This window comes from Larus michahellis, chromosome 14, assembly GCF_964199755.1.
Source record: "Larus michahellis chromosome 14, bLarMic1.1, whole genome shotgun sequence".
Taxonomy (NCBI): domain Eukaryota; kingdom Metazoa; phylum Chordata; class Aves; order Charadriiformes; family Laridae; genus Larus; species Larus michahellis.
The window spans coordinates 9,272,412-9,284,793 of record NC_133909.1 but is presented as its reverse complement, the minus strand read 5'-3'; the positions used below and the strand labels follow the sequence as shown (position 1 = coordinate 9,284,793).

The 12,382-nt window shown below is 35.5% G+C and overlaps 1 protein-coding gene across 7 annotated transcripts in view; it reads right to left on the bottom strand.

Annotated features, from left to right (window-relative positions):
* The window catches only part of STXBP4 (syntaxin binding protein 4), a 77,869-nt gene that overhangs the window by 42,466 nt on the left and 23,021 nt on the right, over nucleotides 1-12,382 (bottom strand). For all 7 annotated transcript variants that reach the window (XM_074607177.1, XM_074607172.1, XM_074607173.1 and 4 more), the window contains 6 exons: nucleotides 12,119-12,201; nucleotides 11,532-11,628; nucleotides 10,023-10,135; nucleotides 9,271-9,357; nucleotides 7,670-7,735; nucleotides 1,804-1,980 (listed from right to left, as the gene is read on the bottom strand). In XM_074607177.1, coding sequence (XP_074463278.1) covers nucleotides 1,804-1,980; nucleotides 7,670-7,735; nucleotides 9,271-9,357; nucleotides 10,023-10,135; nucleotides 11,532-11,628; nucleotides 12,119-12,201 — 623 coding nt within the window. The remainder of the gene's footprint in view (nucleotides 1-1,803; nucleotides 1,981-7,669; nucleotides 7,736-9,270; nucleotides 9,358-10,022; nucleotides 10,136-11,531; nucleotides 11,629-12,118; nucleotides 12,202-12,382) is intronic.

The window sequence follows — 12,382 nt, the reverse complement described above, 5'->3', positions numbered from 1 at the left end:
TGGGTCAAAAGTACCAACCTGATGGTGACTGCATCTGTCAGCAGGGTGGCATAAATAGCCAGTATGTGAACAAATGCAATCCACTAGTTTGCATCTGTACAGCCTTTGGCCAACACAGCAATTATGGCATATCTTGGAGAAAATTACCCCCCAGGGTTTCTCTGCATGCACTTGTATAACGTATGGATCGGTGTTATGCATTCCTCTGTACTTCAGCTACACAGAATGTGAGTCCCATTAGATCAAGTTCTGGAGGCCCCAGGTTTCAGCTTGAGTCCCTGAGTTCGTGTGAGAGCAAAGTCTTCACACGTATATGGGCATGTTTGTTTAGTTAAGCTGTTTGCTGAACAGAAGATCTAGACCAAAATACTCTCCAAAATTAAGAAAATATCACTAAAAATAAACTTTTACATCACTGTAGGTGATCTCCTACTATAAAACCCGTATAAAAACCCACCAAAACCCAGTTATTATCTCGAAGCAAATGAGCGTGCACATTTGTTTGTATACATTGTACAAAGCAGCAGAATCGCGATCACTCTGAATGTCAAACAGTGTTGATTAAAACACTTTTCTTTGGTAATCTCACTATCCACTACTGGCGAAGGAGCTGGCAAGCCCTCAGAGGGACCTCACTCTCTTATATTAAAAAGAGTATGCTAGAGTTGGTACCTACTTGATATTGATTTTCTTTTGAGTAAGAAACACAGAGAATCAAGTCTCAACTCAGATTTTCAAGTGCTCTCAGAATTTCAGGAATTCAAGCTAGCACCTCAGAAACAAAACTCTAAGAAAGCAACCCACACGCTCTGAGTTTCTTAAGATTTTGATATTTATTCAAGTCCTAGAAAACAAACTATGCTTCAAAGATACCTGCCATAAACGATGGGGGATCTCACCCGGATGTTCAGAAAGAAGAACTTCTAGGGTGTGATTCATCTCATCACACACACTCACAATTAGACAAGAGGAATTCCTCCCTGGGAGCTACAAGTACTTGCTATGTCACTTCTTTGCAAACTTGTGTATCATAGAGCTCGGTTTTACCTTTTAATATCTTGTAATATTGAATTGATTTTCATGATGAAGTAAGGCAGCATTTCAGTAGGTTTTTTTCATCAGTTCATATGCACATTCATTTTTCATGAGAAAAACAAGGTAAACACACAAATGCCAACCTGCTTGCACTTGTTCAAACTGCGTGTAGAGAACGGATTCACAATTATGGGGAAAAATTTAAGAGTGCCTCCAATATTTATTTCTTAGCGTGTTTTGAAACGCCTCCCTGGAGATGAATTGGTTTTAAAATATGAGGCTCAATTAAAAAAAATATATCTTTTTTTGGCAGGATACTGTTAGTAGCATTAAAATGATTATCTTGATTACATCTAAATTTATTTAAGAACAGTATGGGACCATATTGTTATTATTTGCCTAACAGAAACATAAAGATGAAGGCCATTTTTACATAAATACAAAAGCATACAAATATACCTATAATCTTTAAAGACAATATATCTGCAGTCCAGAAACTACTCTGTGCTTTAACGCTTGAGAGGTGCCATTTTGACCTATGATCCACATATGCTTCTAGCTCCTATTTTCCGAGCCCAAAGATATCTGGATAAAGGAAGACTCGTACACTTCACATTACCCCCTTCACTACACATCATTCCAGTTATTGAATAATACAAGACAAACAGTGACCTACTTTAGAAAAGCAGATGAAAAGAAAATGAAAACAAGATACATGACAACAGCAAGGAAACCATGGTAACTACGACAGGCGACTGCTTTGCTTACTTTATTTTGGCCAGAATGATCAGTGAGCTGAGCTTTCAGCTCTACAATTTCAGCTTCTAATAGGTGAATTACTTCTTCGTAGTCCATCTCCATTCCACGAGCCTGCCTTTGTGCAGCTTCTGCAAGATGAATCCTACTTCGCAGGGCTCTTGTCTCTTCTACAGCTGCCTTGGCTTCCTACAGATGATAAGATTTAATTGAAAAGTTACAACTCCAGCTAACAAAGAAGTACAGATTTAGCTCAAAAATACTGCAGTTGGCATTAGGGCTGCCTTTCAGTATTCATGGTTAGATGGTTCAATTGCTAATTTTTAAGTGTACTATGTTCAAACAAAAAACAGGTATTTACAGAGAGAGAGAACTTTCCTAATAAATTAAATTACAAATTCTATGATTGCTCTAAATCTAATCGAACGAAAGGTTTTCTAGAAATGCATCTGGTGCTGTTAATCTGCCCCATCACTTCCGTACTAAAAAAGTACTTTAATGAGACGTTATTTCCTTTTACTATTATTGCCTGAATTCACACAATTCAAAGTTCGTACATCACGTAGATGGACTCCTAATGCAAGTATTCAGTTGACATTGGTCTCAAAATAAGTGCTAGTTTTTATTTTTCTGCCTAGTTCCTGCTTTTATATCATTATCCTGTATTATCACTGAAGAGTGTTATATAAAATTTATACATAAATAATGTATAGAAAACAGAAAATTAGAAACCGTTAGCTTTTAATTCAGCCAAAGCAAATCCTAAATGTTGTAAAATCTGATTTAGAGAAGGATATTGCTCAGTTCACTTTACTACTGAGTATTAATTCAAGTTAAGTTTAATTTGTAAATTTTAAAAGTCAAAGTAAAGGTCTGGACAACAAATGAGTTTACACTGGGAACAAACAAACTGCTCATCAAAAAACGTAGACATACAGGCTCACTGGCACCAAAAGCAGTAGAACATCTTCCCCCTTTGCTTTTTGTTAATCTGTGGAAAAATTCTCTTTATGTTGATTTCCCGAATCAATAAAGTTATAAGCTTAAATTATACTAATTCACAGAGTTAGAAATTTTTTGTACAAATCCCTCAGCTAAGGATATTTGGGTGAATATCCTATTCCTAGTTTATTGTATTTTAGTGTTACAACTATATCCTGGTTGGAAATGGGACTAGAGGGGAAACGGGCAGAGGTAGAGAAGAAACAGATACTAAGAATCTATAATAAGTAGGACATAACATTCTAGAAATGAGACTTGAAATTGCTGTTTCTGAAAAACCTAAATGACCAATTCTTCCAATTTTTGTGGAAGAAATGTCATGTAATATTTAACAGGTGTCATAATATAAATGTCTAGAGAGCTTACAAAGGCAGATTTAATTCTATTATTTCCTAACTTAGAAGCATTTGTTCCGTGCAATCAATATTCTTCAAGTCAGGTTTTCCTATGATTTTTCATAACGTTTTCTCCGTAAAATGATCTACCAATCTCAGTTTCAGATAACTTTTAACCTGTACACTCTTAGCCTTAATAAACAATACCTATTTATTTCAGGCCATAAGTAAGCTAATCTCAATGACATATATAGGACATCATCTTCCTCATATTTATAATGGTTTTGTAATATAATACCAATTTGGATGATTGCCAGGGACATTCTGGTCCCAGAATATAAAGCATTAGAAGAAGTGATTGCATGTAGCAAACAGCAACACCATTAATGAATACAGATGACAGTGGTGTTTTATAGGTTTCTGTTCTAGAAACACAAGTGATAGGAGATACATTTAAATAGCCTTTAATTTGACAGCAAGTATAATGATTTTTATTTTCTTTTCTTTTGGAAGCACGAAGCATTCGATGAGCCTATTCTACACGATGATCATCTCCACCTGGAAACACACACTATTCAAAAGTTTATTCCTGCATGTTTTTCTGGTATTCAACTAGTTCGTTATACAGTTGTCTGTTGGCACAGCACTAAAAGCAGCGCAAGGGGCCATGACTGAAAGCACTCACTGAAAGACCACCAGAAAACTCCACTCCTCCTGCAACCTGCGCATAGCAGTTCTTTTTCCTAGAATTAATTCAAAGAACACAGGGGCTTCTAAGAAGTTAGGAAACTACACCAGTAGAGGTCAAAATCACTGCCTCTGTAGAGGGCATTTTCTCACCACTATAAGAAACTGTGACTCAACAGCAGAAAAGATGGGCCCTGCTGATACCAAGGATGATTTAGAAACCTTCAGTAATAGGCTGGAGGTGGGAAAAAGACTCTTGGAGACAAAAGAAAAGATGCTCTGCTGCTAAGTTTGACTAATATAAATGAACACAGAGGCCTTGACAAAGGGTGGCATCTTAAAAATGCACACATAGGAATTATTTAAGTAAACTGACATCAGAAAAGTCATGGGAAAATTGCTATAATGAAAAGGGAGGTCTTCATTTTGAAATGAGACCTCCTTGAGATAAAGGTTTAATCTCTTATAATCCAGAATTGCCTTTACTCCTTTCATTGTTTTTTCAGAAACCCAATTGTTGAATATTAATTTCTCTATAATAGCAGACTAAGTATGACCAGATTTCAACAGTGAAAGACCTAAAGGAATAATTAACGAACAATGGATTCTTACATTACAAGGAAACGATTATCCACACTACAACTGAATTAGCAAAATTTTCTGACAAACCAGAGCTGTTTGCTAGAGCAGGGAGGCACAAACAGAAACCATACCATCAGGTTTCCCAGCTCTACAGTTACTGAAGCTGGCACCGCGGTGACTTGGTGGGTTCTCCTGCTTAAGCTGGTAGGGGCCCCCAGCAGTGAAGAACAGATGGATCACAGCACGCTTCAGCAACATTTTCTCCTGTCCCATTCAACGGCTTGTATGATGGAAGACGCAACAGAAATGGAATCTGCAGCTGCTAATATTTCATCTGTACAAAAGCTTGATGGGACCATTTGTCCTAATCTGGTATGAAGCCACTACACCAAATAAGAAACTGCAGGCTGGAGGAGAGAAACCGAATCCTTATAGAATCAATCCGAAGGTACAGGTTTCTTTCAAAGCCAGGCTTCTATTTCTTCCTCGTATAAATTCAAGTGTCAGGAGGTTTTATCTGAATAATATTCCAGCCACCACAAACACTGGAACAAAGGTATTCTTTTAAACTACATGAAAAAGTGTAGTTACAATTCAATTATGTTTATTCATTAATTTCACAAAAATTGTATGCTGAAACATCCTTTAAAAGAACTTTGAGTATATTTACTATATATTAAAATAAAAAAACTAATGAAGTAAAACTAAACCCAACACTTCTTTAAGGAAGGGTGAAATAAATTATATCCTGCTTCCAAAATAGTAGCCATTCAGGTCCTAGACTTCAAAGTAGCTCTTTTCCCCTTAGAAAGCACAAGCACAGAATGGCAAATCTTAGCCCTATGAAATACAAGTCCAGCAGTATGGGATACCACAAACAGCGTTACGACCTTTCACATTTACTATGTTTAGCTGAGGTGCTTCAGCCGACAATAACTGCATAAAAAAGCTGTAGTAAAGAAGAGCTCATTCAGGTTGGCAAGACCCAGGACTTTCAGGCAGCTCAGAACACAGTCAGACTCGTCCCCAAAGACAAAGACACCATTACGGATTTCACATTCATGGTGTTGACAGGACTTCAGGTACTCAAAAGTGCCTTTCTATGTTTTATGCCAATTTCAGCTTCCATATGATTTCAAGGAAGACCTAAAGGTAGTGCTATATTACAATATGAAAATAAAAATATATCAATTAATATATTTTAATTGCCATAGACCAATATTAGAAAAATAATTACTACCTAGTTTCAAATTTAGCAATATTTCTAACCCTAAGAGTTTGTTTATCCTGTTAGCTACCAACTCAAGCACTACTTGATTAATGAGTACTAACAAAACATGTCCATTAACCAGAACAGTTGTACGCCTATTCTAATTAAGCTGTAATCTCTGCAATTCACAAATAGTAGACAATAGAAACACCACAAAAGATACTCCTATATATGACTGGCAGACTGCATCTTAAACCTCGTTTCTTGAGGAAAGCAGCAATTTAAAAGAAAATAATGTTTAAATTGTACTGAATATGGAAGACCTTAAGCACATACCTAAGTTGGTTTGTTTGTTTACTTTTAATCAGGCCATAAGGGCTCAATAATGTACTCATTAACTCATTTCACTAACTTCAGCTTGAGCAAGAATGCATCACCATAAGTTAAATGGCAACTTGTACTGTAAGTAGCCCATTTTTTTAAAACCTTGTATCACCACGAATCTCAGTATCAACATTCGTTCTGAACTACAGAAATACATATAAAACACTTGAAAATGCACCAAGTATAAACAGAACTAAAATTTCCATTAAAAGCCTGCTTGTATCTCCTAAAATAGGTCACACATTACATATGTAATTTCATATGATTTATTATTTATTTTTCATTTCACTGTTCAACAGCAGTTACTTAAAATGCACGCTAGACTATTAGAGTATTTATGCCCTGGAGGTTGGTACTGCAAAGCTGACCTTCACCATCACATGACAGTACTGGACTGAAAAATAAAAGTAGGAGGACCTCAGGTGGTTGAAAAAGGGCATTGCTGCCACTTCTAACAGACCATCTTAAACCATCTTTGTCCAAGTCTACCTTCCCAACAAGAGCAGTATGTGAATTCAAACGATGCTGAGGACCGGGCGTCCATACTGTTTGCATTTTGAGGCTTGTACTTTGTACTGGCTTTAGTCTAGAATGATAGACTGAACATCTGCTCTAGTCTAGAGCAACAGACTGAGCACCCACTAGCGAGTGGGAACATGTAGTGCACCACTGGAACATAGTTCGTTAAATTTTATCCAACAAAGAATCCAATTTATTTCCCTGCTGTCCCGCAGTGTACAGATGGCAACCTCACAAAATTACTGGGAAAAGCTTTCAGGCAGTTCTCTTAGGTTCAAAAATTAAAAGATGATAATGCAGGGGGCTGAACAAATCTACATATATGAGCAAAAATGCAAAACCTAAACTTAATATAGCAGTACATGGAAAGATTTTTCAACTGTATCTTTCATTTTTACATATGACATCTGATGGAACAGATAGCCATGAGAAACCTACAAGGAACGTGTGTAGTAAAAGAGGAGAGAAAAACGGGAGTCAGCTCATAAGAAGAAAAGAGCTGACGGGATGATGTTCAGTAGAAGCAGGAATCGGGAAAGTTGCTTGGGTTTGAATCCAGGCTATAAATGACATGAGACTTACATATAATTGGAAATTTCCTTTAAGAGACAAAAGAAGGGTACATTTCATAAGAAAGATTTTTTCTTTTTTCATAATTATAGATAGATGGTTATGGAGACAGAAACAAGACATTCCTCACAAAACACTACCTACCATTTTTTCCTGGTAAATACCAGGTGGAATTCGTCAAGTGTGTCTATTTTTTCATTCTTAAAACTCTGGTTGACATATAAAATAGCTAAAGTTAGGACTGTAGATTGGGCACACTGTTGCCTAAGAACAGCAAAATCACTTCAAGAATACTTCAGACCAGAAAGGTACTACTACATTATTACCCAACTTACCTGATGCAGCTTGTCTTAAGGTTTCTACCTCAGTTCAACAGCAGAGAAATATTAATGCTCTAAAAACTTAAGGATCAATATTCTCCAATTCTAATCAAAAGCTTCGTAGTAACAGCTGAACCACTCTGTGTTGAAATCAGTGTGAAAGTACAGTCTAAACGAGCATCAAGAGAGAAAGAAGTGCTCCATTCTCCCTTCCACAAGAAACAGCAAAAAGAAGAAAAGAGAATGTATTTTAAGAAACTTCAACATACTTGCTTGACTATTTGTAGCTCCTCTGTTAACTGCTTCTGTAAATTCACAGATTCAGACAACTTTTCCTGTTTAAAACAAAAGGGGGGGAAGAAATAATTCATCATTAGGTGTGAAAGAGGTAGAGTTTTTATTCCTAAAACCCAATTAGCTCTTTCAAAACTACAGGTAGCAATACTTAACTTCTATCAATGTACTCCTGCCTTCTGTACAACTACCTTTTTTCTAGGCCACAACATATGTCTGTTAATAAAGTTGTATAATCAGAAACACAGATCCTTTCCACAGTTCTGGTGGAAATGAGAATCAACAGCTTTTATAAAACCTGCGATAAAACCAAATTTTAATCTCTAAAACTTAGTTTTTCAGAGAGTTCATTGATACTGTTCAAGTTTCTTGAGCATCTGAGGATTATTTACTGAATATTTCTGTGACAGAAGTAAAAATACACATTTTAAGTCTCTTGTTACCTAGCCACCTAGCAAATGAGCAGACATTTCTGTGGCTTTAACAGACTGCTGTACAGCCTAATATTCACATCAAGTTATTTTCAACACTGTATGTTTAACCATTCTTTCACTCACCTACTTATACCAGAAACCTGTAGGTACACCACTTTCAGAAGGTTAAAAGTTCTAACAGTTAGAAAGTGCTATAAAAAGATAAAGATTCTCATTCTGAGTCAGACCAAGGGTATTTCTCACTCAGTATCAAGTATTTGACTGTAGATTACTGAGGGAAGAGTATAAGAAATGAGGCAATTACAGATTGATCATTGCCAGTTCTTGACATCAGCAATTTAAGGACTCGTGATAAGTATTCACTACTTCAATGTTCAATGTAAATCGGGTTCTTTCATTTCAGTACAAAGTTTTCAGAAGAAGAATCTTTGTGCACAGAATGAAGAACGCATCTCTGGGCATGTCAGTACAATGTTTTTGTAATCTATAGCAAGAACAAATTTTTTTGGACCAGGAGGCAATTTACAGAATTGCCTATATCCTGGCATCAATTTTTCCAGTCCTGTCCAAGAACAACAGTTAGAAATGCTAAATGCAGAACCAGAATTTTTTGAGTTCTCCCAAAAGAAATTCAGGAGCATAAGACCATGGCTATAACCCAGGGTATTAAGAAACAATAAATATATTTGTTGCTTTAGGCCTTATGTATTTTGTAATGTCTGTGAAAATATGTATTAATTTTGAAAACAGATTAATTTACCCTCCAGTTCCGATTTCTTTCAAAAGTATTAGCATATGCTCAGACACTGCAGTTACTAGGATCACACATTGCTAAATAAAATTGCTATGCAAATCGGTCTCTTCTCCAAATTCATTTTGTGAAATGACTGCTTAGTCTTATTTCTCTGTAAACCAGATTAAAAAATGCATTAGTATTCAGTGTAGCAAATAAAATTCATGGTCTCCAGCAATATATTGTAAACATACAATCTTCAAACATAATTAGGACTGGTTGCTCTGCCTTTTTATTTATTAATCAAAAATTGCAAATAAAATTCAAAAGAAAACCAGCAAATTACTTATACACTCAAAAAGAAGCTAGTCTCTTGAATAATTTAAAGCAAATAAAAATTAATCATTACCTTTAATTTACTCATTTCTTTTAAAGCTTCATTTCTTTCCTTCTTAAGTCTTTCCATGTCATCCTCCGAAGAATCAGAGGTTACAAACTGTGTGTATTTAAATAGGTAGGGTTAGAATGTATGACCAACCGCATCTTCCATATTCTTTAACATCTAATCTTAAAAGGTCTTGTTAATAAAATTAGAGGATAATCTTAAAATAATTTAAAGTTCTGAAAATACTAAAAATGTTTAAGAAAATTCTGACCAACTTATCTTTCAAAGGAACAATTATTTTTCCTATTAAAAAGGATTAATAACAGTATTTTTAAAGTACCAAGAATACAACACAGCCCATTTTCTTCAGTGTTTTAAATAATACATAATTTTATTATAGTATTCCTATGCTGCAAATGCTCTTTCTTTCTTAAGGACACCTCTAGAATAAAGTGATTTTCATTGTAGCAGTAGTTCAAATCACTGGACCTAATACTCATTTATCACTCACACAGGTAGTAGCCGTATGTATTCCATGAAGAAACCTCAGAAAATCAGTTGTCCGTACTTACAACAAATCACAACATAATTACGCGAATTGCTTTCTGCAAAGTAGGTTGCTTTAAAAAGCTTCACAGAAACTAGGTTATCTTACAGAACACCATGATACGGAGCTATACTAAACATCTGCCCAAGATCTGGAGTCATCTTACATATAATAAGCTCTCCAATAATCTCCTCCCAACCGATGAACACCGTACAGGCACACATTTTACCTTTGAATCCAGTAAGCCGGCCATTTCACTGACACCAAATGCTACAGATTTTTGGCCACCATCCGTTGCATTCAATTGCATAGAGAAGAGATTCCTTGAAACTTCAACGAAATCTAAAAAACAGTTTAGATTTTGTTGCTGTAGTCCACAAGTTCAGTTTAGTAGCAGTTTCACTAGATGCAACACAACTACTAATATCACAATGTATGGCTATCCTTTATAAATGCACTGTCTGCCCTCCATAAGTTTTCTAAAGGAATATATAATTAATCTACAATTTTGTCAGACACATCTATCTGAACAGAAGCGGCTGGTAAAAATAAGAACAAAAATGTTTAAAACAGGTCTTGGGATGAAATACCCCTAAGTCGAGTTGTGGAGGAGAAAAGAAAACAAAAGGGAGTGTGAAGTTCACCTTGAAAGCACCTGGTTAGAGATGCTCTACATTGCCAGATCCCTGTGAAAAATTAAAAGAAATCTGCATCCCTGGTATACACCTGCCTTTCCCAGTGAATTGACCTTAGTGGAGTCAGGAAGAGAGAAAAAATTGTGATAGCTCTCAGCTCATAGTTTCCTTTGCAGGTCCTTTAAACCCCTGATAAAGATGTAGTAAAATTGGTGTTGACCAAGTTGAAAGTTTTAAATAAAAACACTACAGCAATCTCAGTCAACATGGCTTGGATTACCCATTCATTTTGAACGCATAAAAAAAAATATTCTGCTACAGTATGGGAGAAAAGTGGAAATATAAATGTCAGTTTGTTTACACCGTGTAAAATCTGATGGAAGATCCAGAATGTTTCTTGATAGATACTTGAATAGATAGGTACTTGACAAATGCAGGGTCTTTTCAGAAGGTTAAATACAAGAAATTATTTTTCATATACTAGCACTTTATGCCTTTTTTCCTAAACTTTAGCAAAAGTGAAATTTCCATCAGTTTTAGCATCAAAACTATCATATGTCTCACAGTTTATGACAAATATTCTTAAATTGTTAGTGTCACCTACCAAAATTGTCATAACCAACAGAAGCAACTCATCCCCATCAGAGTCAGGTTTAGCTAAAAGAAGAACCATGATGGCCTCCATGTAAATCTCTTTCTATATGCATCAGTTAAAATGTTCTTGCTTCAAAATTAAATTGCACAAATTAAGCAAGTTAAATAATCCGTCAATAATGCTTCACGAAGTCTCTTTAACCATCAGTCCTCTCCCAAGTAATTTCTGGAACAATTACAGTACCCTATTGCCAAGGCAAAAATTTAGGAATTTGTGAGTACAAAATCAAAAGTTTCACAAGGCTGCTGCAAATTGGATAAATTTGTGATTTGCTTAGTTTCAAAAATTCCAAGCTTACTTTTATACAGTAGAATAAATTCTTGCCTTAAAGTATCATTTTATTTGCAGTAGCAACCCAATACTGACAGAAAATATATTAATGGTTATTATCTATTATTTCTATATTCCTACATTTCATTATTTTCCATGGTAATTAACAGATTATTACCTCCAAAAGACACTGTTCCTTTAGAATCTTTCTGAAGTTGCTGCCTTAGGGCTTGCTGCTGTTCATCTGTGGGCTGAATCCCAAGATAATTCAATGCCTGGAAGGAGAAAACTTATTTTGGAGAAAAAAAAAAGGACTAGGGATAATGACTGCAGGGACATAGGGGAGTGATTAAAGAGCTACACTTCAAAGAGCCTTTGTATCATAGTACACTCTCACTGACAACACTTTTATTCCAGAGCCACTCTGTGACTTTTCCTTCTAATTGAGAGATGTTCAGATATTATTTAACCTTGAATATAGATGAGTGTAATAAGCAAACCCCTTTGTCCTTAATAACTGCCTTAAAAATCCTGAGGGATGTTCAGATTCCCAGAAGAGTTAATCAGTAATTAGATTAACAAAACCAGTAATCTGCCCAATACATAAAATGAAATATTGGCCTGCAACCTGAAAGACCTATTAAAATAGAAAATTTGAGGTATAATTTATACCTTAAAGTTTGTCAACCTAGAAATATTCTCTAGATATTTTACATGCACCATGAAGGGGGAGAAAGGAAAACTCAAACGATTGTAAGTATTTACCCTCTCCAGCTTTTCCGCTTTCAGACGAATAGTAGAGTTTCTTCCTTGCAGCTCATAATCGTCATTCTGGCTGGGGGCAATAACTAAGAAATAAAAAATAAAAATTAAATAATGATACAGTTGTAACTATTGCTGTGAAAAATTTGTTCTGAAGATCTGCTCATCAAATGGATGCCAGCTAAATACGGGCTTGCCACAAATAACTGTTAATATTTAGATTGCCTTTTTTTAAAAAAAGAACATAATTGCAATAAACAAAATCTA